Source organism: Oncorhynchus tshawytscha, linkage group LG12, assembly GCF_018296145.1.
Source record: "Oncorhynchus tshawytscha isolate Ot180627B linkage group LG12, Otsh_v2.0, whole genome shotgun sequence".
NCBI classification, from domain to species: Eukaryota; Metazoa; Chordata; class Actinopteri; order Salmoniformes; family Salmonidae; genus Oncorhynchus; species Oncorhynchus tshawytscha.
The window spans coordinates 39,599,183-39,625,647 of NC_056440.1; the positions used below are offsets into that span (position 1 = coordinate 39,599,183).

Sequence of the window (26,465 nt, forward strand, 5' to 3'; positions counted from 1 at the left end):
CTTGTGCTTCTAGTTCCGACCGTGCAGTGATATCTAACAAGTAATCTTAACAATTTCACAACAACTACCTTATACACAGAAGTGTAAATTAATGAATAAGAGTATGTACATATAAATATATGGATGAGCGATGGCCATGCAGCGTAGGCAAGATGCAGTAGATGGTATAGAGTACAGTATATACATATGAGATGAGTAATGTAGGGTATGTAAACATATAAAGTGGCATTGTTTATAGTGACTAGTGATGCATTTATTACATCCAATTTTTTATTAATAAAGTGGCTAGAGATTTGAGTCAGTATGTTGGCAGCAGCCACTCAATGTTAGTTATGGCTGTTTAACAGTCTGATGGCCTTGAGATAGAAGTTGTTTTTCAGTCTCTCGGTCCTCGCTTTGATGCACCTGCACTGACCTCGCCTTCTGGATGGTAGCAGGGTTAACTGGCAGTGGCTCGGGTGGTTGTTGTCCTTGATGATCTTTTTGGCCTTCCTGTGACATCGGGTGCTGTAAGTATCCTGAAGGGCAGGTAGTTTGCACCCGGTGATGCGTTGTGCAGAACTCACTACCCTCTGGAGAGCCTTACGGTTGTGGGCGGAGCAGTTGCCGTACCAGGCGGTGATACAGCCCGACAGGATGCTCTCGATTGTGCATCTGTAAAAGTTTGTGAGCGTTTTCGGTAACAAGCCAAATTTCTTCAGCCTCCTGAGGTTGAAGAGGCGCTGTTGCGCCTTCTTCGCCACGCTGTCTGTGTGGGTGGACCATTTCAGTTTGTACGTGATGTGTACGCCGAGGAACTTAACATTTTCCACCTTCTCCACTACTGTCCAGTCAATGTGGATAGGGGGCTGCTCCCTCTGCTGTTTCCTGAAGTCCACGATCATCTCCTTTGTTTTGTTGACGTTGAGTGTGAGGTTATTTTACTGAAACCACACGCCGAGGGCCCTCACCTCCTCCCTGTAGGCCGTCTCGTCGATGTTGGTAATCCAGCCTACCACTGTAGAGTTATCTGCAAACTTGATAATTGAGTTGGAGGCATGCATGTGTAACCGATGTGAAATGGCTAGCTAGTTAGTGGGGTGCGCGCTAGTAGCGTTTCAATCGGTGACGTCACTCGCTCTGAGACCTGAAGTAGTTGTTCCCCTTGCTCTGCAAGGGCCGTGGCTTTTGTGGAGCGATGGGTAACGATGCTTCGTGGGTGTCAGTTGTTGATGTGTGCAGAGGGTCCCTGGTTCAAGCCCGGGTAGGGTCGAGAGGACAGACTAAAGTTATACTGTTACACATGGCCACGCAGTCATGGGTGAACAGGAAGTACAGGTGAGGGCTGAGAACACACCCTTGTGGGACCCAATTTGTTTGCAAATGTTACTGGCCTGCCCTACATAGAAGGCAAAATTGCCATGGTAATTTGGAATGTCCAATCAATGAGCATTATGGGTAACGTAGTAATTCTACAGACTAGAAAAATGCTTACATAATTTACATTGTGGCAGCATGGTATCCCAAAGATAAGACATTCCAAAAAACCAAATTGGACACAAATAAAATGCAAAACACAGCAGAATATAAAGTTTACTGTGGCATGTAAGAGGACGACGCACTTCTTTTGAGAATAAAATTAAGAAAATTGGCTCAAAATTGTAAGAGATCCTCCCGCAGTTAGCCCTTGATCATGACTCAGTTCTATTACATTACACGAGTCATTGGACAAAGGTGTCTTCTGTAAAGGGGAGTTTTGTGAAGATCCCCGACGCTCGGTCTGAACATTTAACACGCATCACTTGTGGTACAATTTTCGAAGAATAAGGACCTTATCTTTCATATGAGAGAGAGATAATTTTCTAAAAACAAAAGGCTAAATTGATACACACCTTGATAGGGTTAGGATTAGTGTTCCCACACGGCCATATCTCCATGATACAGCGCTTGTTTACGGAAGACAAGTAGCGACCACCTGTGCTAATTAGCTAGCTAGCATGCTCCGAACACCTGTGTGAAAGTGTAGCTCAGGAAGTGTAGTTTCGTCGGATGGAGGCACCCATAGTCGTATGGATGTGTAAAAAGGCTACAGTAAGTGTATATTTTTTACTTGAAGGATTTCTGGCAGATGAAAGATAAGAACCATATGTTTCGAAAGCCGTATCGCAAGCAATGATTATTGATGCTTCTAAACATTAAAAGACCACGTCGGTATTGTAGTTCAAATGAGGCAGTTGAGAACTGTAGGGAGAAGGCAGAATGCCATGTAGAGTTTGAGAGCTACCCCACAGTTAGAGGCTTATAGTATTGTAATATAGATATTCAAGAATCAAATGGGTATATATATAGTTAATTCATTTATAAGTCAAAAAATAGATGTAGCAAGTGCGGATTCTAGCTTTATTTGTATTTATTCTACGTTTTATTTTACTCATGATACACTTGCTAAAGTAGCGGACATCTTTGGATCTGTGGAGATCTTTCAAATACATTTGGAAATGACTCAACTTGTCAAATGCTACCAGTCTCCTAAATTCACATCCTAGATGCATAGAACTAGAGCATGGTGTTTTTCCTAGGTAGGTTACAGCGACAGAACTAGTTGTAATAATGTCCCTTTGCTGCTACCCTTATGTTGTCTTTTCAACTATTAAATAAATACTTGTGTGGTATTATTAAATTAAAATATTGAAAAGGGATTATGAGCTAATGAAAACTCTGTATTACATGCCACAAAATGTAGTTGGTTTCATGAGCTCAAATTAAAGATCCCAGATATTTTCCATACATACAAAAAGCTTATTTCTCTCATTGTGTGTGCTTACATTCCTGTTAGTGAGAGTTTCTCCTTTGCCAAGATAATCCGTCCATCTGACAGGTGTGGCATATCAAGAAGCTGATTAACCCGCATGATCATTACACAGGTGCACCTGGTGCTGGGGACAATATAAGGCCACTCTAAAATGTGCTGTTTTGTCACACAACACAATGCCACAGATGACTCAAGTTGAGGGAGGGTGAAATTGTCATGCTGACTGCAGGAATGTCCGCCAGAACTGTTGCCAGAAAATGTAAATGTTAATTTCTCTACCATAAACCACCTCCAATGTCATCCAACCGGCCTCACAACCGCAGACCACGTTTAACCATGCAAGCCCAGGACCTCCACATCCGACTGAGACCAGCCACCCGGGCAGCTGATGAAACTGAGGAGTATTTCTGTCTGTATCAAAGCACTTTTGTGGGGAAAAACTAATTCTGATTGGCTGGGCCTATGTCATGGGAAATCAATAGATTAGGGCCTAATGAATTTATTTCAATTGACTAACTCAGTAAAATTGTTGAAATGGTTGCATGTTGTGTTAATATTTTTGTTCAGTATACATCTGATTACTACATTTAATGTAGAATAAACAGGCCAACAACTGGATCACGGTGAGTAACATCTTTATTCAAAAAGGTGAATGAAATCCAACCCAGCATATTCATTACATAACTCCTCATGGTATCTTCCAGAGCACGGAACCGTGTACGCAAACTGCGGTTGTACCACATCTAATGGTCTATACAAAACAAAATTAGAAAATATAATTTTAAAAAACAAACATGATCTACAAGCCCCCATTTTCAGTGGCCAGATTTGAGTGTAGTGAATTGAACGTTAAAGCTGAACTCCAGTCTCCTTTTCACCTCATTTAACACCTGATTTACTTAAAAGGCTTAATAGGCACATCTCAATAGGTGGTCCAGGTAAGTCATAACTTAGCATAAGTAGGGGGGGGGGGGCTTTCCTCTTTTGTTCCTCTATTATTTTTACCCTTTATTGTGTGTACTTTACTGTATATATACTTGGGATATCGCTTTTCAACAGTAAAAGTTAGAAAATCGCCAGAGGACGTCTTTAAGATAATCTGGCCAGAGGGCCTGAAAAACTTCACACCCTTTCTCATTGCCCAGGGCAGACTTTCTCCAACAGGACTGTAGACATATTGTCAGTACACAGTGAAGAGGATGGGTATGCTATTCAATCATCCAAACTGCTCGCAAGCGTCTGCGTAGCCAGGCGCTAAAATAGAACTTGGTTTTATTTTTGGCACGTGACACGCTGTGAGTCCTGCATCTCCCAACTCCTCATTGGTTTTTAGGAGTATAGACCCACACGGGTGATTGAAAGCAGAACTGAGATCGACACTCTAGTCCAGTTGATAGTGGTAATGCACCTTAAAGTTGGTTACCAACCGCCATATAAAGTCCACAGAAGAAGACTGAAGAAGTAGAGATTACTAGAAACTAACTAGGTTTCCACTTTTACCTGTGGATTAATTGTCGGAGTAGAGGACACACGATTTTGTGTGACTCAAAATGGGTCAAAATTCTACAAAGATCCAGGGGGAAAAAAGGACCTTGTGCATTTCAGGTAAAGTAACAACCCAATATTTATATCCCAGGACAAATTAGTTTGCAACAGCGAGCTAGCTAGCTAAATGTCCATGAATGTTTCATGTGTTTCAACCTGTCCCCAAATTAATATAGTTGGTTCAGAGTTCGTTTTGATATTTCAACGTACATGTCCTGATCGCGTCTGGTGTGGATGGACAAAATCAGCATGCATGTGATGGAGCACGCAGACACACGCTCGTGCCCGGTGTAGTCAGCATGTAGAAAACACGTACAAGGAAATACCCCTCCCATCCATACAAACATGGTCCAAATGCGAAGACAAGTCATTTCCACATTCATTAACTTTACAGTATCCATACACAATGTATGCCATTTACAATCGATGCAAATCCACAATACATGCATTACGATACAGAAAATCTATGAAAGAAGCCATAATTTGTTCATTCCAAATATTCACATTCTGATCCAAAGACTCTTATTCCCCCGCCTTGATGCCGCATTCAAATTTGTTTGTTTGATTTTCTTTTGGTGAGAACCTAAGCAGGAAAGGCACTGAGTGTTGGATGTTAATAAATTCCCGCGGTCCCTTGAAGCCCTAAATATTGAAAAGTAAAATTTGCTGGTCGGCTCCCCGTGAGGCTCTCTTCAGTCCTCCATACTGACTGAGGAAATCTATGGCGAGACAGAAACAATAACAGAATGTTAATGCCAATTTAGACCCAACGCAAGTGCGTGTGTTCAAACGAAGCGTTTCGGGAGATTAAACAACAAGTCCTCACCTGCAGAGATCTATCCCTCAATGGTCACCTCAGTTGCAGTATGTCCATTCAATGCTGCCTCTGCTGGGATATCCTAAAGAACACGGGAGGGGTTTAGATGGGAATGTAAGAAAGGAGGTGGTTGATTTACAATACGCGTAAAGACAGATTGTAATTGATTGGGAAAGTTGGATACAGTCGTGTCAATATATGCTCTTACCACGGAGGCGAGCTCTACGGGCGCAGAGGCGAGCTGCGTGTGACACTGCAGTTCTGAGATGACAGGCTGGGGGGCTGAGAAATGTCCAGAGAGGACATCCAGGGCAGTATTCTCATCCATGGCGTCCTTTTTGGATTCGATTTCCATCTGGGCTTCAATTCCCTCTTTAGCCTGCAAAGGCAACACACCCAGTCAATGTTGAGCGCACAACTAAAATCAGTAGTCCCACCCACTAGATGACATGCCTGATGCATTAAAAGGAGCTGGAGGAGCCCACAGCCCAGAAAATGAACAGAATGTAAAAAGGAAGACCACAAGGAGGGAGGATTGATCCAAAGATGGGCGAGAGAAACTCACGAGGAAGCAAGAACTCCTGGATGGGCACATTTCAAAATGTGCGAGAGCATTCAGATGAGAGGATAGCCTGCACCAAAGTATTTGATCATATGTTAGTGCTTAATATACCAAGGTGATTGCGTAAAGAGTTGGTTTGAGTCATTATTAAAAATTAGTCTGAGTAGATGAAAAGCTTGTAGGTTATCATGGTTTAACTCTGACCAGCAGGTCCTCCGGAGAGTGCCGGTAATCGGGTGGAAGTGTGTCGTCTCTCTATCCCCCATCTTTGTCACCTGCCTCCAGAGACCAACCAGACAACGGGGTTACAGGAGTAAGCGTGTGTCTCATGTCTGCTCTACCAAAACTACATCTGGCATTGGGCACCTCAGTCTCTGCATAGAAAAAAGTAGGAAGACTCACGGCGATGACTTTATCAGCTGTAACAGGGGCGGGCTCAGATACTGGGGGGACGTTGTTCAGCGACTCCGATAGGACCTCAAGTGAATCTGTTGGGACTGCGGGCACCTGAACAGAGATGACACGCAGTCAGACTTGACGGGATGCCAGCAGGTGATTAAAGGTGTGCCAAAACGACATCCTTGTGTGTATGTGTAGGTGTGATTTGGAGCCCGAGTCTCACCTGCTCCTCAATGGCGGGCTCAGCCATGGCTGCCTCCAGAGTGGGGACAGATTCTGTGATGATAAAGTTGTCGGCCACTGTATCGATGACAGGTTCTACTGGGGCCTGGAGAGCATAGGACTGTTACACAATGTTCCAATTCTAACTTAACTTCCATTTCTCCTTTCTTACTGAGAAAAGTAAAGGGACTGAGTAGGGATGTGACAAATGGGAAAACAAATCTTAGTGTTTAGACGGCCATTTATCGGTTTTCCGTACAAATTTCATTAAATTCCATGTGAATTCACAATGCAGAATATGGTCCTATTGCGTATGACCGCTAGGGGGCAATGGAGTTTTATCTACCTCAGTCATAAACTGAATCTCAAACCGAACACTTGGCCCCTAAGCCTTTTGTCGAGTGGCCATTTGTTGTGTTCGATAGTAAACCACTCGAGTCTGCAAGCGTTTTGGCAAAAATTAGCATGCATACATGTTTCATTGGCTGAAATAAAAGTTCATAGAAATGTTCCATATGCACAAAAAGCGTATGTTGTGCACAAATTTGTTTACATTCCTGTTAGTGAGCATTTTTTCCTTTGCCAAGATAATCCACCTGACAGGTGTGGCATATCAAGATGCTGATTAAACAGCATTATCATTGCACAGGTGCACCTTGTGCTGGGGACAATAAAAGGCCACTCTAAAATGCGCAGTTTTGTCACACAACACAATGCCACAGCTGTCTCAAGCTGAGGGGTTCGTGAAATTGGTATGCTGACTGCAGGAATATCCACCAGAGCTTTTGTCAGAGAACTGTACTACCATAACCCTCCTCCAACGTTGTTTTAGACAATTTAGCAGTACGCCCAACCGGCCTCAACCACAGATAACATGTAACCACACCAGCCCAGGACCTCCACATCCGGCTTCTTCACCTGCGGGATCGTCTGAGACCAGCCTCCCAGACAGCTGATAAAACTGTGGGTTTGCACAACTGAAGACTTTCTGCACAAATGATCAAAAACTATTTCAGGGAAGCTCATCTACGTGCTCTCCGTGCAGTTCGGCATTGTAACCGAATTCTGTGGGCAAATGCTCACCTTCGATGGCCACTGGCATGCTGGAGAAGTGTGCTCTTCACAGATTAATCTGCAGAGCAGATGGTGTGTATGGCGTTGTGTGGGAGAGCGGTTTGCTGATGTCAACATTGGTTGCGGTGAAGTTGTGGTATGGGCAGACATGAGAAATAGACAACGAATACAATTGTATTTTATCTATGGCAATTTGAATGCACAGAGATACTGTGACAAGATCCTGAGGCCCATTGTTGTGCCATTAATCCGCCGCCATCACCTCATGTTTCAGCATAATAATGCACAGCCCCATGTCGCAAGGATCTGTACACAATTCCTGGAAGCTCAAAATGTCCCAGAACATCCATGGCCTGCATGTCCAGACCAGTGGCTGTCAGTGCCCTTTAAGATGAGGGAGGATGATTTTATTTGTTTTTTTATTTCATGAGCATGCCCTTAATTCTATTACAGCATATAGGATGACGGTCATTCATATGTCATTCATTCAGTTAAATGTAACATCGATAGGTTTAGGCTACTATATGATACTCAAATTTTCACCTTCACCCATCATGAGGTTGCTACAACCTAGCCTATGAATGAAAGTTTACAACGTAGGTGCACACAGGTCAAGAGAAAATGTTGGAGGTAACACATGGACAGACAGTGACACATTCAATCCCGCCTTGCATATTCTTGCCTGTATCAAGCTGATATAGGGTGTAATCATTAGTCCAACAGTTGCAAACGAGAGTTTCTATTAAACATTCAGGTATGTTTATCACAATTTTTTTCAGTTTAAGAAACCTTTTTCAACAGAATTGGCGGAATGAATACACTGCTGATCATGCGTAAACACCGTTCACTTTAATAACAGCCACGTTGTATTCCTTCTCGCATCTATGCACTCTCCTCCTCTCACCTTTTCCCTTCGTCGCTTGTGGATGTCAATGCACAACACATCAGCTGTATGTGACCAGGCGAAAAAAACTTTCCAAGCCAAACCATATCATAACTGCTACACACAGCCTACATCGTTGTCACCATATTACCTAATGTAATGTCATAGTCAACACAGCCAATAGAACTAACGTGATAGTAAACCTGCTACAATCAAGCAGTAACGTTACAGTGTACAGTCAGTAACCAGTTTAGGTCAATAAATTACTAAAACCAAAAGGTACCTTGACTTGGAAGAGTTCCAGTGTTGTGCTAGATAGTCATAGTCAGCTAGCATAGCACCCCCCTTTTTGAGCGGGGTGTTTGAGAAGGCTAAACTAGCTAGCTGCATTTGCTAGCTAAGTAAGTGAAACTGAAAAAGAATGACCCTCTCTCTCTCTCCATTTTGGAAGGAATGTATTTGTTCAAAACTGTTCAACTATTGCCTCTCTTTGAGTAAACTACTCACCATATTTGATGTACTGCAGTGCTAGCTAGCTGTATCTTATACTTTCAGTACTAGATTAATTCTCTGATCCTTTGAGTGGGTGGAGAACATGTCAACTCATGCTGCAAGAGCTCTGATAGGTTGGAAGACGTCTTCCAGAAGTTGTCCTAATTACTGTGTAAGTCTATGGAAGGGGGTGAGAACCATGAGGCTCATAGGTTTTGTATTTGTATTTATTATGGATGCCAAAGTAGCAGCTACTCTTCCTGGGGTCCAGAAAAATTAAGGCAGTTTACACAATTTTAAAAACATTACAATACATTCACAGATTTCACAACACACTGTGTGCCCTCAGGCCCCTACTCCACCACATATCTACAGTACTAAATCCATGTGTATGTATAGTGCGTGTGTGTCCGACAATGTTTGTGTTGCTTCACAGTCCCCGCTGTTCCATAAGGTGTTTTTTTTATATCTGTTTTTAAAATATAATTTTACTGCTTGTGTCAGTTACCTGATGTGGAATTAGAGTTCCATGTAGTCATGGCTCTATGTAGTACTGTGTGCCTCCCATAGTCTGTTCTGGACTTGGGGACTGAAGAGACCTCTTGTGGCATGTCTTGTGGGGTATGCATGTGTGTCCGAGCTGTGTGCCAGTAGTTTAGACAGACAGCTTGGTGCATTCTACATGTCAATACCTCTCATAAATACAACATAGTGAGAAACCCAATCTCTCCTCCACTTTCAGCCAGGAGAGATTGACATGCATATTATTAATATTAGCTCTCTGTGTACATCCAAGGGCCAGCCATGCTGCCATGTTCTGAGCCAATTGCAATTTTCCTGTGACCTTTTTTGTGGCCCCTAACCACACGACTGAACAGTAGTCAAGGTGCGATAAAACTAGAGCCTGTAGGACCTGCCTTGTTGATAGCGTTGTTAAGAAGGCAGAGCACCGCTTTATTATAGACAGACTTCTCCCCATCTTAGCTACTACTGTATAAATATGTTTTGACCATGACAGTTTACAATCTAGGGTTACTCCAAGCAGCTGAGTCATCTCAACTTGCTCAATTTCCACATTATTTATTACAAGATTTAGTTGAGGTTTAGGGTTTAGTGAGTGTTATGTTCCAAATACAATGCTTTAAGTTTTAGAAATATTTAGGGTTAACTTGTTCCTTGCCACCCATGATCTCTGTAATTGCAAACAAAGGTTTCTGTACCAAATATTAAGTTCTGCTTTTCTGATGTATCAAATCATCATTGTTTCAACGCAGCCTTGAAATGCGTGGACAGAGTCCAGCAGCCAATGTACGCAGAGGAGGACAAAAGCTAGCTGTCCTTCGGTTACACCACAGTGCTACACTAGAGAACGGTGTTGAGGCTACTGTAGACCTTCATTGTAAAATAGTATGTATTAATAAATTATTTGGTGACGTGATTATGTTTAGTATAGTTATCTAAAAAGTATAACTTTTAAAATGTTTTAGCATTTTTAATTTTCTGAAAATCACTGAGAATGGTCCTCCCCTTTCTCCTCTAAGGAGCCTCCACTGATCAGACATGTCACACATTGAGCACGTTTGGAATGCTCTGGATCAATGTGTACGACAGCGTGCAGAGCCGGCTGTTCGTTGCTGTTGCTTGCCTTTCTCTGACATTTTTCAAACTTAACGATGACGAGCAAAGTGCTTTATATCCAATAATTTAAAGATGCATCTCTTCGACTAACGTTACATCATTGTTGCATTAGGTTTTTGTTTATTATGCAATTTTCCCTTTATGATGATAATTTAGTGATAACTGCACTGTGATTACAATTTTGTGGAAGCTAACTTTTTCGGTTATGTATTTTTTCTTAACGTTAACGTCCCAATTTTGTTTAACATTCACACCCTTAGGACTGAGAAGGCTTAATGTCATGCGTTGGTCAGCCTTACCTCTACAAGGGGCTCTGAGGGAGCGACGTTGGCTACGGGGGCTTCATGAACTGGGGCTACCACGGGCTCCGACAGCGTTTCTGGGATAATTTCTGTTTCCTGGAAGAGAGAGGTTGGGGACAGGTCAGTTTGATTCCAAAGCAAAAATTAGGCGACACATAAAAATTGACCATTGGTCAATACAGGCACGACAAGATGAGCAAACACTGAAGTGTAACATTTGTGAAGTGTTCCAGCTGTCCACTAGGTAGAGCCATAACCTTACTAATAGGAGCAATCACTAGCTCAAAAGCCCAGGCTGCAATGAGCTGATGCGAACACTTAGGAAATGGATCTAGTGGCATCTAAATATTTCCCATGTAAAAGAAGTTGCACAATAATAAAGTAGTGAGAAATGTCTGCTTACAACTGGAACCTCTTCAGGTGCCTCTGTCATGACAGGCTCATCCTGGAACGAGGAGAAATTACTCATTAAAGACTCATCCAATCAAACAGAAAATAAACATCAGATGCTTTTTCTGAACGCTGTTTAAGAGAAAGAGGAAGGGTAAGGAACAGAGCAAACCACACATGATCACACAGTACACCACCACACAAGACAACATCAAGCAAAAGAACAAAGGACTTGAGTTGAGCTTTTTCAGGAAAGGCAGAGGTGTGAAAGCAGAGAAGGGTCGTTAGCAACGTAGCACGTTAGCATGATGTAGCACCTCTGTGACGACTGGGGCCTCCTCTACTTCAACTTCTTCAGGACTGGCATCTGCGTTGGCCATAGGAATGACCTCAGCTTCAACCTCAGGACTGTCCTCTGTGTCGATCACCACCTCTTCAGTTTCTACTACTGGGGCAGCTACGGCCTCGACCACGGGCCCGGATTCTGGCTCGACTACTGCCTCGACCTCCGCTTGGACCGTGGCAACTATTTCAGCCTCCACTCCGGCCTTCATCAACGGCTCGTCATGTGTCTAAACATGCAGTAGAACACGGTCAAAGACGCCACACACACACAAAAAAAACACCATGCAACAGGACTATGGAACTATGGGTGATATACACTCAGTACTAGGTTTACCTCAAATTGGTCAGGAGCTGACACGGGAGCCTCAGGGATGGATGCGGCCTGCAAGTGGTAGAGAGAAATAATTCGTTATTAATATACATATTGACTGACTACTATAAGTAAATAGATAGTAGGTTTGGGACATAATGTTCATTTCGAGTCTAGGATAAAGCAATTCAGACTTGAGTTCTGACAACCACATGATGGCAGTTTATTTTAGAAACAATGGTGGATGGGTGGTGCCCAATTGTTGTGTTTTTCAACCCATTTTTTTTTAAACCCAAGGTTTTGAAAAACACTTACATTTCAGAGATCATAAACCTTCCCTTGGAAAACACACTAGAGGTGCAAACACGCAAGACAAGCTGCCACGCCCCCCCCCCCTCTTCTCTCCATGTCACGCAGAGAGAAGAGAACAAAGTTCAAGAACAAAGTTTCAGTGAGCAATTCAAGATCATTTATGTGAGCAATCCGGAGTTGTGGGGTCCACACTGTTATTGCATTCCCCTCGTGAACTGCGCCCCAGTCCATGCGTGAGGAGTTGGTCGTCACCACTTTCCTCATTGCCCCTACCCTTAGGGGAGTGCCAAGAATGAAGAATCAAGGGGCTCTTTCAGTGGCAGAGAGCCGAGAGACATGCAGAGGTCGCCTTCATCTGACGAAGTGATGCCGTGTACACAGACTTGCGCAAACCCCCAGTGCTGGAAGTTTCATTCTCAGTAGGCCAAGATGTACTACTGAAATGGAGGCCATCAACCCCAGCACTCAGAGGCGTGTCTTGATCATAACCAAGCACTCCCTGTGGAATAGGGAAAGGCACTGTCGGAATGACTCTTTGCCTAGTAAGAGTGAGAATCCAGCATTATGCCTATGTATTTTATTCTCTGTGTTGGCACCAAACAACAATTTTTCTGATTAATCTTGAACCCTGGCTCTGAGAGGTGGGTTACACGGGAAGTCGTGTCTTGAACCCCTGCACCCGGGATGGGGTGCATAGCAGGTTTCTCAGGGGTGTGAGGGCTGTCTCTTACACACTTGCTGAATAATCTAGCCTGAATGGGACAGCAAGGCTGTGCCTTGAAAATAAAACCTTTGAAACCTTGTGTGCTGGCTGCATGCTTATGTGAAAATAAGCATTCTGCAGGTCGACTGAGGTGAACCAGTCACCTCTAGGAATAGAGCGAGACAGCACGTTGAACATACACCGAGTGTACAAAACATTAAGGACACCTTCCTAATATTGAGCTGCAACCCCCTCCCCCTTTTGCCCTCAGAACAGCCGCAATTTGTCAGGGAATGGACTCTACAAGGTGTCAAACGTTCCACAGGGTTGCTGGCCCTCGTTGACTTCAGTGCTTCCCACAGCTGTATTTACTTTCAATCTCTTTTCGATTTTTAATTTGTTTATACCTTCTGGTAACCTGCCTCACCCAATGTGATACGGAATCGCTATTATTTTTTATTTTTAGAACACACTCCAGAACCTCCAGAAGCTAACCAGCTAACTAGCTACAAGCTATTTAGTCATTGTTAGCCACTGCTAGCGGCTTTTACCTTACCCTCTGCACAGCCAGCCAGTTTTTTTTAACCTGGATAATACTCGCCAGTCCAGCTTCCCTGCCCCATCCACCGCTGCCCCCTGGACACTGATCACTTGGCTACATAGCTGATGCATGCTGGACTGTCCATTAATCACGGTACTCTATTCTGCTTGTTTATGTTTTATCTGTCGGCCCCAGCCGCACTCAGGCTCTGTGTGTAGTTAATCCGACCCTCCCTGCCTAGACAACGCCATTTTACCTGCTGTTGTTGTGCTAGCTGATTAGCTGTTGTTGTCTCACCTACTGTTTTAGCTACTGTTTTAGCTAGCTCTCCCAATTCAACACCTGTGATTACTGTATGCCTCGCTGTATGTCTCTCTCAAATGTCAATATGCCTTGTATACTGTTGTTCAGGTTAGTTATCATTGTTTTAGTTTACAATGGAGCCCCTAGTTCCACTCCTCATACCCCTGATACCTCCTTTGTCCCACCTCCCACACATGCGGTGACCTCACCCATTACAACCAGCATGTCCAGAGATACAACCTCTCTCATCATAACCCAGTGCCTGGGCTTACCTCCGCTGTACCCGCACCCCACCATACCCCTGTCTGCGCATTATGCCCTGAATATATTCTACCATGCCCAGAAATCTGCTCCTTTTATTCTCTGTCCCCAACGCTCTAGGCGACCAGTTTTGATAGCCTTTAGCCGCACCCTCATTCTACTCCTCCTCTGTTCCGCAGGTGATGTGGAGGTAAACCCAGGCCCTGCATGTCCCCAGGCACCCTCATTTGTTGACTTCTGTGATCGAAAAAGCCTTGGTTTCATGCATGTCAACATCAGAAGCCTCCTCCCTAAGTTTGTTTTACTCACTGCTTTAGCACACTCTGCTATCCTTGCCGTGTCTGAATCCTGGCTCAGGAAGGCCACCAAACATTCTGAGATTTTCATACTCAACTATAACATTTTCCGTCAAGATAGAACTGCCAAAGGGGGAGGAGTTGCAGTTTACTGCAGAGACAGCCTGCAAAGTAATGTCATACTTTCCAGGTCCATACCCAAACAGTTCGAACTACTAATTTTGAAAATTACTCTCTCCAGAAATAAGTCTCTCACTGTTGCCGCCTGCTACCGACCCCCCTCAGCTCCCAGCTGTGCCCTGGACACCATTTGTGAATTGATCGCCCCCCATCTAGCTTCAGAGTTTGTTCTGTTAGGTGACCTAAACTGGGATATGCTTAACACCTCTGCAGTCCTACAATCTAAGCTAGATGCCCTCAATCTCACACAAATCATCAAGGAACCTACCAGGTACAACCTTAAATCTGTAAACAAGGGCACCCTCATAGACGTCATCCTGACCAACTGGCCCTCCAAATACACCTCCGCTGTCTTCAACCAGGATCTCAGCAATCACTGCCTCATTGCCTGTATCCACTACGGAGCCGCAGTCAAACGACCACCCCTCATCACTGTCAAACGCTCCCTAAAACACTTCTGTGAGCAGGCCTTTCTAATCGACCTGGCCCGGGTATCCTGGAAGGACATTGACCTCATCCCGTCAGTTGAGGATGCCTGGTCATTCTTTAAAAGTAACTTCCTCACCATTTTAGATAAGCATGCTCCGTTCAAAAATGCAGAACTAAGAACAGATACAGCCCTTGGTTCACTCCAGACTTGACTGCCCTCGACCAGCACAAAAATATCCTGTGGCGGACTGCAATAGCATCGAATAGTCCCCGCGATATGCAACTGTTCAGGGAAGTCAGGAACCAATACACGCAGTCAGTCAGGAAAGCTAAGGCCAGCTTCTTCAGGCAGAAGTTTGCATCCTGTAGCTCCAACTCCAAAAAGTTCTGGGACACTGTGAAGTCCATGGAGGACAAGAGCACCTCCTCCCAGCTGCCCACTGCACTGAGGCTAGGTAACACGGTCACCACCGATAAATCCATGATTATCGAAAATTCAACAAGCATTTCTCAACAGCTGGCCATGCCTTCCGCCTGGCTACTCAAAATCAAATCAAATCAAATGTATTTGTCACATACACATGGTTAGCAGATGTTAATGCGAGTGTAGCGAAATGCTTGTGCTTCTAGTTCCGACGATGCAGTAATAACCAACAAGTAATCTAACTAACAATTCCAAAACTACTGTCTTATGCACAGTGTAAGGGGATAAGAATATGTACATAGAGATATATGAATGAGTGATGGTACAGAGCAGCATAGGCAAGATACAGTAGATGGTATCGAGTACAGTATATACATATGAGATGAGTATGTAAACAAAGTGGCATAGTTAAAGTGGCTAGTGATACATGTAATTACATAAGGATGCAGTAGATGATATAGAGTACAGTATATACGTATACATATGAGATGAATAATGTAGGGTATGTAAACATTATATTAGGTAGCATTGTTTAAAGTGGCTAGTGATATATTTTACATTTCCCATCAATTCCCATTATTAAAGTGGCTGGAGTTGAGTCAGTGTGTTGGCAGCGGCCACTCAGTGTTAGTGGTTGCTGTTTAACAGTCTGATGGCCTTGAGATAGAAGCTGTTTTTCAGTCTCTCGGTCCCAGCTTTGATGCACCTGTACTGACCTCGTCTTCTGGATGATAGCGGGGTGAACAGGCAGTGGCTCGGATGGTTGTTGTCCTTGATGATCTTTATGGCCTTCCTGTAACATCGGGTGGTGTAGGTGTCCTGGAGGGCAGGTAGTTTGCCCCTAGTGATGCGTTGTGCAGACCTCACTACCCTCTGGAGAGCCTTACGGTTGTGGGCAGAGCAGTTGCCGTACCAGGCGGTGATACAGCCCGCCAGGATGCTCTCGATTGTGCATCTGTAGAAGTTTGTGAGTGCTTTTGGTGACAGGCCGAATTTCTTCAGCCTCCTGAGGTTGAAGAGGCGCTGCTGCGCCTTCTTCACAATGCTGTCTGTGTGAGTGGACCAATTCAGTTTGTCTGTGATGTGTATGCCGAGGAACTTAAAACTTACTACCCTCTCCACTACTGTTCCATCGATGTGGATAGGGGGGTGTTCCCTCTGCTGTTTCCTGAAGTCCACAATCATCTCCTTAGTTTTGTTGACGTTGAGTGTGAGGTTATTTTCCTGACACCACACTCCGAGGGCCCTCACCTCCTCCCTGTAGGCCGTCTCGTCGTTGTTGGTAATCAAGCCTACCACTGTTGTATCGTCCGCAAACTTGATGATTGAGTTGGAGGCGTGCGTGGCCACGCAGTCATGGCTGCCGCAGTCATCCCACTCTTCAAAGGGGGAGACACCCTGGACCCAAACTGTTACAGACCTATATCCATCCTGCCCTGCCTATCTAAGGTCTTCGAAAGCCAAGTCAACAAACAGGTCACTGACCATCTCGAATCCCACCGTACCTTCTCCGCTGTGCAATCTGGTTTCCGAGCCGGCCACGGATGCACCTCAGCCACGCTCAAGGTACTAAACGATATCATAACCGCCATCGATAAAAGACAGTACTGTGCAGCCGTCTTCATCGACCTTGCCAAGGCTTTCGACTCTGTCAATCACCATATACTTATCGGCAGACTCAGTAGCCTCGGTTTTTCGGATGACTGCCTTGCCTGGTTCACCAATTACTTTGCAGACAGAGTTCAGTGTGTCAAATCGGAGGGCATGCTATCCGGTCCTCTGGCAGTCTCTATGGGGGTGCCACAGGGTTCAATCCTCGGGCCGACTCTTTTCTCTGTATATATCAATGATGTTGCTCTTGCTGCGGGCGATTCCCTGATCCACCTCTACGCAGACGACACCATTCTATATACTTCCGGCCCGTCCTTGGACACTGTGCTATCTAACCTCCAAACGAGCTTCAATGCCATACAACACTCCTTCCGTGGCCTCCAACTGCTCTTAAACGCTAGTAAAACCAAATGCATGCTTTTCAACCGTTCGCTGCCTGCACCCGCACGCCTGACCAGCATCACCACCCTGGATGGTTCCGACCTTGAATATGTGGACATCTATAAGTACCTAGGTGTCTGGCTAGACTGTAAACTCTCCTTCCAGACTCATATCAAACATCTCCAATCGAAAATCAAATCAAGAGTCGGCTTTCTATTCCGCAACAAAGCCTCCTTCACTCACGCCGCCAAACTTACCCTAGTAAGACTGACTATCCTACCGATCCTCGACTTTGGCGATGTCATCTACAAAATTGCTTCCAACACTCTACTCAGCAAACTGGATGCAGTTTATCACAGTGCCATCCGTTTTGTCACTAAAGCACCTTATACCACCCACCACTGCGACTTGTATGCTCTAGTCGGCTGGCCCTCGCTACATATTCGTCGCCAGACCCACTGGCTCCAGGTCATCTACAAGTCCATGCTAGGTAAAGCTCCGCCTTATCTCAGTTCACTGGTCACGATGGCAACACCCATCCGTAGCACTCGCTCCAGCAGGTGTATCTCACTGATCATCCCTAAAGCCAACACCTCATTTGGCCGCCTTTCGTTCCAGTGCTCTCTGCCTGTGACTGGAACAAATTGCAAAAATCGCTGAAGTTGGAGACTTATCTCCCTCACCAACTTCAAACATCTGCTATCTGAGCAGTTAACCGATCGCTGCAGCTGTACATAGTCTATCGGTAAATAGCCCACCCACTTTTACCTACCTCATCCCCATACTGTTTTTATTTATTTACTTTTCTGCTCTTTTGCACACCAATGTCTCTACCTGTACATGACCATCTGTTCATTTATCACTCCAGTGTTATTAATCTGCAAAATTGTAATTATTCGCCTACCTCCTCATGCCTTTTGCACACAATGTATATAGACTCCCCCTTTTTTTCTACTGTGTTATTGACTTGTTAATTGTTTACTCCATGTGTAACTCTGTGTTGTCTGTTCACACTGCTATGCTTTATCTTGGCCAGGTCGCAGTTGCAAATGAGAACTTGTTCTCAACTAGCCTACCTGGTTAAATAAAGGTGAAATAAAAAAAATTAAAAAGTTGGCTGGATGTTGTTTCGGTGGTTGACCATTCTTAATACACATGGGAAACTGTTGAATGTGAAGAACGCAGCAGTGTTGCAGGGAACCAGGAAGTACCGGAAGTAAAGCAGAGGTGGCTCTCTGCCGCTAGTATGGCCCTGATAGCCACTTTGCGTAATAGAGATTTCCTCAAGTATGCATGCCGAGTTGCCAGTCGCTACTGCTTCCAAAGTTCTGCACGAACTGCAGTCGTAACGCTTCGTAACCATGGACTAGACCCAGGGCTGGACTGAACATTCATGGCAGTTCCCTGCTCTGGTGACGAGTAACCAGCAGGTCAGTAGACTCTCGCTCACCAGTGGTGCCGGAGCACCCTCTGGTCGTGATGGAGCAAGTCTCCTTTTTATTGTATTTTTGCTCTATGTCCTTGGCATGATGCCTGGATACAGCAGACTTTTTTTATTGAAAAGGGGAGTGTTAACACACTGGAACTAGGGGACAGTGTTGGTGGGCGACGGACAATTAGTCGATACCCGGGTCTACGGGGCAGGCAAAAGTTGAAGGCTTTGCCCTCCTGTTTGGAGACCTGAATTCATTACAGAATTCACAACACACTAAGTGTGTGCCCTCAGGCCCATACTCCACTACCACATATCTACAACACAGAATTCATGTGTACGTGTGTGTATAGTGCGTATGTTATCATGTGTGTGTGTATGCATGTGTCTGTGCCTATGTTTGCGTTACTTCACAGTCCCCGCTGTTCCATAAGGTGTATTTTTACCTGCTTTTTAAATCTGATTCTACTGCTTGCATAAGTTACCTGATGTGGAATAGAGTTCCATGTAGTCATGTCTCTATGTAGTACTGTCTGCCTGTTCTGTTCTAGACTGGGGGACAGTGAAGAGACATCTGGTGGCATGTCTTGTGGGGTATGCATGGGTGTCCGAGCTGTTTGCTAGTATTTTAAAGACAGCTTGGTACCTTCAGATTTTCAACACCTCTTACGAAAACAAGTAATGATGTCAATCTCTCTTCCACTTTGAGCCATGAGAGATTGACATGCATGTCATTAATGTTAGCGCTCTGTGTACTTTTAAGGGCTAGCCGTGCTGCCCTGATCTGAGCCAACTGCAATTTTCCTAAGTCCCTCTTTGTGGTACCTGACCACACTACCTGGCAGTAGTCCAGGTGTGACAAAACCAGGGACTGTAGGACCTGCCTTGTTGATAGTGTTGTTATGAATGAAGAGCAGGGCTTTATTATGGACAGACTTCTCCCCATCTTAGCTACTGTTGTATCAATATGTTTTGACCATGACAGTTTACAAAAAAACATAGTCAAATCTTTGAAATTGTTGCATTGTAATTAATATTTTTGTTCAGTATAATTAAAATACTGAGCTATATTGTATGCACATTTTTTATGGGAATGTATATTATTTCATACTAATACAATTGCTCAGAGAAAGAGATTTTGTTTAAACAAGTAATATCATTTTTTTCTCAAAACGGTAGAGGTCCAAAATGACACGTTTTCAATACCTCACCTTGCGAGAATAACAGCACTGAGCCTTTTCCTAAAATGTTTTATGAGTTGGAGAACACATTGAGAGGGATCTTAGACCATTCCTCCATACAGAATCCTCCAGAGTTTCTTGATATCCTTTGTCTGCACCTATGGACTGCCTTCTTCAATTCAAACCACAGATTTTCCAATGGTATTCAAGTCTGCAGACATGTTGATTTTGTGGACAATTAACTATTTCTTTGTGGATTTTGATGTGTGATTGGGGTTATTGCCTTTCTGGAAGATCCACTTGTGTTCAAGTGTCAGCCTCCTGGCAGAGGCAACCAGGTTTTGGGATAAAATATCCTTGTACTGAGTAAAGTTCACGATGTCATTGACCTTTAACAAGGGCCCCAGGACCAGTGGAAACAAAATAGCCCCATAACATCAAAGATCTACCACCTTATTATACAGTAGGTACAGGGTTCTTTTCTGTTTATGTATTCTCATTTCGACACCACTGGCTTGGGAGGCCAAAGAGCTCAATTTTCATATCATCTAACCAAAGCAGCAGTTCCAATCCAAGTGTCAATGCCGTTTAGCAAACTCCAGGCGTCTGCCTCACGTGCAAGAGGCACTAGGTGATCAATCCATCTGCCAGGCAGCAAGAAGGCACCGAGACTTCCATACCCCCACTCCTTTTGTTTAAATACTCAAGCGCTCTCCATCGACAGTACCCCTCCCAAAAACTCTGTCTGAATATGAGGCCCATGGTGAAGACACCACGACCGACTGACCAGAGCCACCAACTGTCCACTCTTTATATACAAACACGTGTGTGTGTGTGTGTGTGCACGGTCTCAGCACTCCTTTGTTAAGAGTGTAAGTTTTTGCAATCTCATCAACTCAATAAAACTATCCTGATACGGGTTGTGTATAACACATCCGCTATGCGTGTGGATGCACCTAAAGTACTTTAATGAAAGCTTGTGCCTATAGGTCTAGGGAGCATCTGACATGTCCATGGTATGTCCAGCAGCATGGGGCTGGGGAAAAGAGGCATTTTGACCAAGAGCCAACCATCGTGTGTAACCACCCCCTCATCCCGTGCTCCACACACGTCAGCACACACACGTCATATGTGGTCATAGCTTAGCTACAGCGAGGGAGGCACTTTAGAGACACTATAGCAGCTGAACAAATGCCAACAAGCACCGTACACATTTCCAACACAGGACACTGAACAAGACAAACAGCTGCATAAACTAAACTATTTCGATGACACACTACCAACATTTAACTTTCATAAGATTGAAACTTTCACACCGAAGGATAAAGCTACTTGCAACACGCAAGTACAGATGATTTGGTGTTTATTGCGGGTCGCAAGTAGCTTTATCCTTCATTGGCTAAGATGATTCATCACTAAACCTTAATACAGATGTAGGATCTTAATTTGATCACCTTGTTACAGGAAATGTTAATTTCCACTTCATTTTTCCATTTGAAAAATGGATCAGCCCCTACAAAAATGTCCATTAATAATAATCCACATAATAATTCAAATGTCCTCTTGTTGCAGGATTATTTTCCTGCTGTAGCAAACTGGCTCAAATTAAGATCCTAGATCTGTACAGCTCCAGAGAAATGTAATCAATCTCATTTTATCCAATTACTCTCACCACAATCTTCTGAAAAACACAAGTGAAATCAGTTTTAAAACAGACACAAATCATTTACACTGTAGACCATGTTAATGTACCCGGCAATATATAGTGACTGCAACAGAGGCCCTGCCCACTCTCTGTGTACATGTACAGCCTCTTAAATAGAACACACTGTTCTCTTACTGCCCCCTCTCAGTCCCTTCCCAACTTGCCAGAAACTGCACCTGACCCCATATACTCTCCGTCCGCAAACAAATTCAAAATGGGAGAGGGCCTTTACCTCCATTACTAGCTCCGTCTTTGGAATGAAGCTTTCTTCAACCTCCTGCACTGCTGCAGTTTCTTCTGTAGGTGGCCCCACTGCAGTTTCTTCTGTAGGTGGCCCCACTGCAGTTTCTTCTGTAGGTGGCCCCGCTGCAGTTTCTTCTGTAGGTGGCCCCGCTGCAGTTTCTTCTGTAGGTGGCCCCACTGCAGTTTCTACTGGGACTTCTACAACTGGGACTTCTTCTGGGGCTTCAACTGGGCCGTCGACCACATCTGGGGTTTCAATTGGGGCTTCAACCTCCAATGTGGCTTCTTCAGCCTCTACTGAAGCTTCGACTGGCACCTCAACTTCAACCTCTGCTGCCACCACTTCAGCCTCTAACGCCGCCACCATAGGTTTAGGCTCCGGTACCTCGACTGGGGCCAGCAGCGCTACAATGGGGACGTTTACTACTCGAGTCTGTATGGGGACAAGCTTTGGACACTTTGCCACTTCTTTGACTTTAACAGGGGGGGCCGCCACAGCAGCCACTCCTGGGGTCCCTTTGCCAGTGCCAGCAACATGCTGCTCCTCAAGGACTTTCCTCTGGGCCTGCTGCTCAACACACAGAGCGAGCGAGCGAAAGACAGAGAGAGAGAAGGGTGTCAGATTAACTTTACCTTGAATCACTCCACTTTGGTTAAACATTGAAAGATGTAGAGAAAAAAATATGGGGAGAGGCTGCTGAAGGTAATCCAGCCAGAGGGCTGTTAGTTATTGAATTCCTCGTCTAGTTTGGGTTTGATGGGGAGGTGGGTATTCTATTCAATGAAATACCAGGGATGCCAAATTAGGATCAACATGTTTTCCCAAAGGGAACAGAGGACTAAACCTTTGAGCTATGGTGCCGATCAATGGGGCAGGGCAAACTAGTTAGATAATGGCAGTAAATTAGCTGAATCGGAGTGATTCTGACAGGTCAAGTCAGGCGGGACCGAAACCTGCGAGTCAGCAGGGCTCAGGGCTCCGGATGGGGCCCCGCATAGCAGACAGTAAACTAATCGCATTATAATCCGGTTACAATCATACCCTACGCCTCATTAGCTGCAAGAGATGACCGGCCAGCCAGCAGAGTTTACACAGCCCACCAAGTGCATAAGCCCAGTAAGTGTGCATACAAAAACAGCTCTGCCTTTGGTCTGTCCGTCAGACCAACCCCTCCCTGCCCCTTTTGCAATGGTACGATTTCGAGGTTTTTTGAACCCGTCATCAACAGGATTAGTCTGAAGGACATTTACTAGGCATCATCATCCTTTGGAAATAAACTAGAAAAACTGTTTTGAAAAGGCAGGGGAGCACAAAAAAAGCACATTGTTATGAAAGTCAGTAAGCAGAACATGAGCCCTAGTTAGTGCTCGGAGTGTCAATCAGCAAGAGACCTCCCTTCCACGCACCTCCGTAGATATCTAGAGCACGCAGAGGTGATGAGGCTAACTGATTTGGGATACGTTTTTATTTGGGCTTCTGTGAAAGGTTTCACGGCACAGGCCCTCCTAAAAAAAGCAGTCTGGTGGAGGGCATGCCTACGATTCATTACCAAATACAGGCTTGGTTTGAGTGGAGTCTTGCCAGAAAACTAGGGGGAAGAGAGTGTTTAGGAGAACTTCTTTCTCACCATATTGAGAAGTATTTGCAAGGGATCGCTAGTGTAGTGCATGTACAATGTTAGGCCTACTGGCTTATTGCTGAGCTATGACAGAGCTCTGGATAACATTACAACGGAAAGTCACAAAGGGAATTGAAATGTTGTGATTTGTAGAATACACATTCAAGTTAGTTTATGTGAAAGGAAGAATACATTGTGAGAAGGGTTACAGAGAACTGTCCTGTTGCTGAGTTACATTATCATGCTGTAAATGGAAGAGGAGCATGTTCTAAAATGGAGGATACATGAAACTCCTGGACTCTCATCACCCCCCCCCACACACACACAAATGAAAGGATCTTCAGTCCCCCACCCAAGCACAGAGTGTGAAAAGCATTGTGACAGTTATGTGCACGTTTGTAATGCCATCCCAGCTCTGATTAGACAATTGCGAAAGATGGTTGAATAATACAACTAGTAGTCCTAAATTAAAATGCTCTAATCCCGTGCACGACAATTAAATGAATAGGTGACAGTTTAGGCCTAAATGACTGGCCAAACAATTGCCGCAAACATAGAGTGCAACCCACTGTGTTGTTCTGCACAATTTGCGCCAATAATGTGTGCTAGTGATAAACCTTTTAAAATCAGATTTACAACAAAATCTCAGAACCAGCATGGCCATGTCACAGATTCTTTATAACAATTTATAGATATGGCATCCCGAGTGGTGCAGCGGTCTAAGGCACTGATCAGTGCTAGAGGCGTCACTACAGATCCGGGTTCGATTCCGCTACCGGCCGCAACCGGGAGATCCATGAGGCGGCACACAATTGGCCCAGCGTCGTCCGGGTTAGGGGAGGGTTTGGCCAGCTGGGATGTCCTTGTCCCATCACGCTCTAGCGACTCATTGTGGTGGCCGGGTGCATGCACGCTGGCTTCGGTTGCCAGTTGTACAGTATTTCTACCAACACATTGGTGCGGCTGGCTTCCGGGTTAAGCGAACAGTGTGTCAAGAAGCAGTGCGGCTTGGCGGGGTTGTGTTTTGGCGGACGCATGGCTCTCGAGATTCGCCTCTCCCGAGTCCGCACGGGAGTTGCAGCGATGGGACAACACTAACTACCAATTGAATATTACGAAATTGGGGAGAAAAATGGGTAAAAAGTACAAAAAAGTTGATAACCTACTTGGCCAAGTACACAGCGAGATCAAACTTTATGCATGGCCCTTAATCATACATTGCCAACTAAGCGCACCGTGCCTGGTACGTTACAGAGCCAGGAGTAGACTAAATAAAACAGTTCGACAAGCAGGGTGCTGGTCATGTAGCCAGACGAGCTACATCCAAAGCCCATCATGTAGCTGGGTGGATTGGGATATATGGATTGTGCAACCTGAACTCAGGGTTAGACATAACAAAGTAAACAAAAATCAGGGAGTTTAAATTTGGTTGTTACATTTGGTATGGTATTAATTTGTAGATGTCCATCATTCATTTCGTATGATGTTACAAATTACAATTTGTATGATATGTTACGAATTGCAATTTGTTGTGGTTTAGGTAGGTGACTACTAGACGGCTAACGTTTAGGGTTAGGAGTTAGAGTTAGCCAACATGCTAAGAAACCTTTGGATTGCTAGATGTTCGCGTTATACACCCACCCATGCACTCCAACATCCAACCAACTCAGACAGCCATAAGTAACCTTCAGTCTTATGTAACCATACCAAACACAACATATCATACTAATTTGATTGTCCCGAATTATCGTTTATCATGTTACGTCTCGCCTATGAGACCAGGCTGATGGATTGGAAATTATATTGGCAGTGGTTTCTTCGCATGCTTCAACCAGTCTTTAAAAAAAACTATCAGCAATTTAGAATGTGAAAAGCTATTTAGTTTGCCTAAAAAGAGGTTTGCTCGATCATGGTCAGGATCATTCATCCAATGATATATTGTTTAATGTTTGGTGAATTTCAATGGATGAACTGTTCAATGCACTTCGACTACCAGAGTGGAGGGGAACACGTGTAGCACGGATTACAAAAAAAAAAAAAAATCATCAAATCATAATTAGCTACGATATGGAGGAACTGAAGGAACCCTGGTGTGCGCACTTACCACCCTCCTCATGCGGCGCTTGTTCTTCTTCCTTTTGCTGGGCATTTTCGTGTTTTTGGCTGAAGCTACAAGAAAGAATTAAGAACTTTGATTTCTGTCCTCCCCGGAGATGGAGAAAGTGTGCGTCGGCAAAGCGGAGACTGTCACAGTAGCACCGGTCTGATGACCAGATGTTACTGATGGACGGAACATTGTGCATCTTTTTAAAGCACTCGTTGTTGTTGTTTTTTCCATCTCTGCCTGGACCTATCGGGAGGAGGTTGGTGGAGGGGGCGTTAACGATAGAGGGGTGTGTGCGCCCCTTGGTTGATAGAGTCCAGTAGGCTTGCCTTGTCCGCAAACTGGCGTTGTTTTCTGATGTTATGTAACGGTTTTGTCAAGAAGTGATACAGCTTTTGTCAAAATGTACTTTTCGTAGTAAGCTTAGGAGAATTTACGCAGCAGGTATGGATAATGAATGTAGCAAGTTAGGAAAAGAGTTAGGGTTAGCTATAAGCCCACCAAAATCTAAAACTGTATCCATCTAGGCATACCTCCATCGTTTTGGACGGCTTCCGAAAACGTAGCCTATCCAGACCCCTTTTTCGAGCTCGAATGTGTCGATTCTGTTTGAAAATGTGCGGTCACACTCACGCTTGGTTTGACTGATCTCCTCACTGTGCGTGTCCCATTTATGCATCTCCCCATTTAGAACATGCATAAACTAGCCTACTCCTCATGACAGTGTTTTAGCTCGGGACAAACAGAGTTGTCCTAACTTGTCAAGTGTGTTTGTCTGCGCTGAAAATAGATTTGAATAATCTGAGCAAATATAGCCTAGGTGGGTCTTCCTAAAAACACGCCACTTCGATACAAGTGACCTTTCGTAGCAGTTTAGGAGAGCATTTTCGCTAGCTAACCCTAACCATTTTCATAACCTTAACCTAATTCTCCTAACCTGTTACGAAAAAGTCGTAGCTGTATCGAAATG

At 44.4% G+C, this 26,465-nt stretch overlaps 1 protein-coding gene across 3 annotated transcripts; it reads right to left on the reverse strand.

Annotated features, from left to right (window-relative positions):
• Window positions 1–4,699: 4,699 nt before the first annotated feature.
• si:dkey-164f24.2 (histone-lysine N-methyltransferase 2D) lies at window positions 4,700–25,774 on the reverse strand. 3 transcript variants are annotated; one of them, XM_024439332.2, is made up of 11 exons: window positions 25,496–25,757; window positions 21,762–22,340; window positions 11,795–11,842; window positions 11,433–11,687; window positions 11,129–11,170; window positions 10,723–10,821; window positions 6,338–6,442; window positions 6,118–6,222; window positions 5,362–5,532; window positions 5,163–5,235; window positions 4,700–5,055 (listed from the first exon to the last, which is right to left on the reverse strand). In XM_024439332.2, the coding sequence occupies exons 1-10, from the start codon at window positions 25,538–25,540 to the stop codon at window positions 5,173–5,175; spliced, it is 1,512 nt and encodes a 503-aa protein (XP_024295100.1). In that variant the 5' UTR covers window positions 25,541–25,757; the 3' UTR covers window positions 4,700–5,055; window positions 5,163–5,172. The 3 variants fall into 3 exon arrangements, with proteins under 3 accessions (XP_024295100.1, XP_024295101.1, XP_024295102.1); XM_024439333.2 differs by lacking the exon at window positions 11,433–11,687 and having other exon boundaries at window positions 25,496–25,774; XM_024439334.2 differs by lacking the exon at window positions 21,762–22,340 and having other exon boundaries at window positions 25,496–25,714.
• Between the last annotated feature and the right edge of the window lie 691 nt (window positions 25,775–26,465).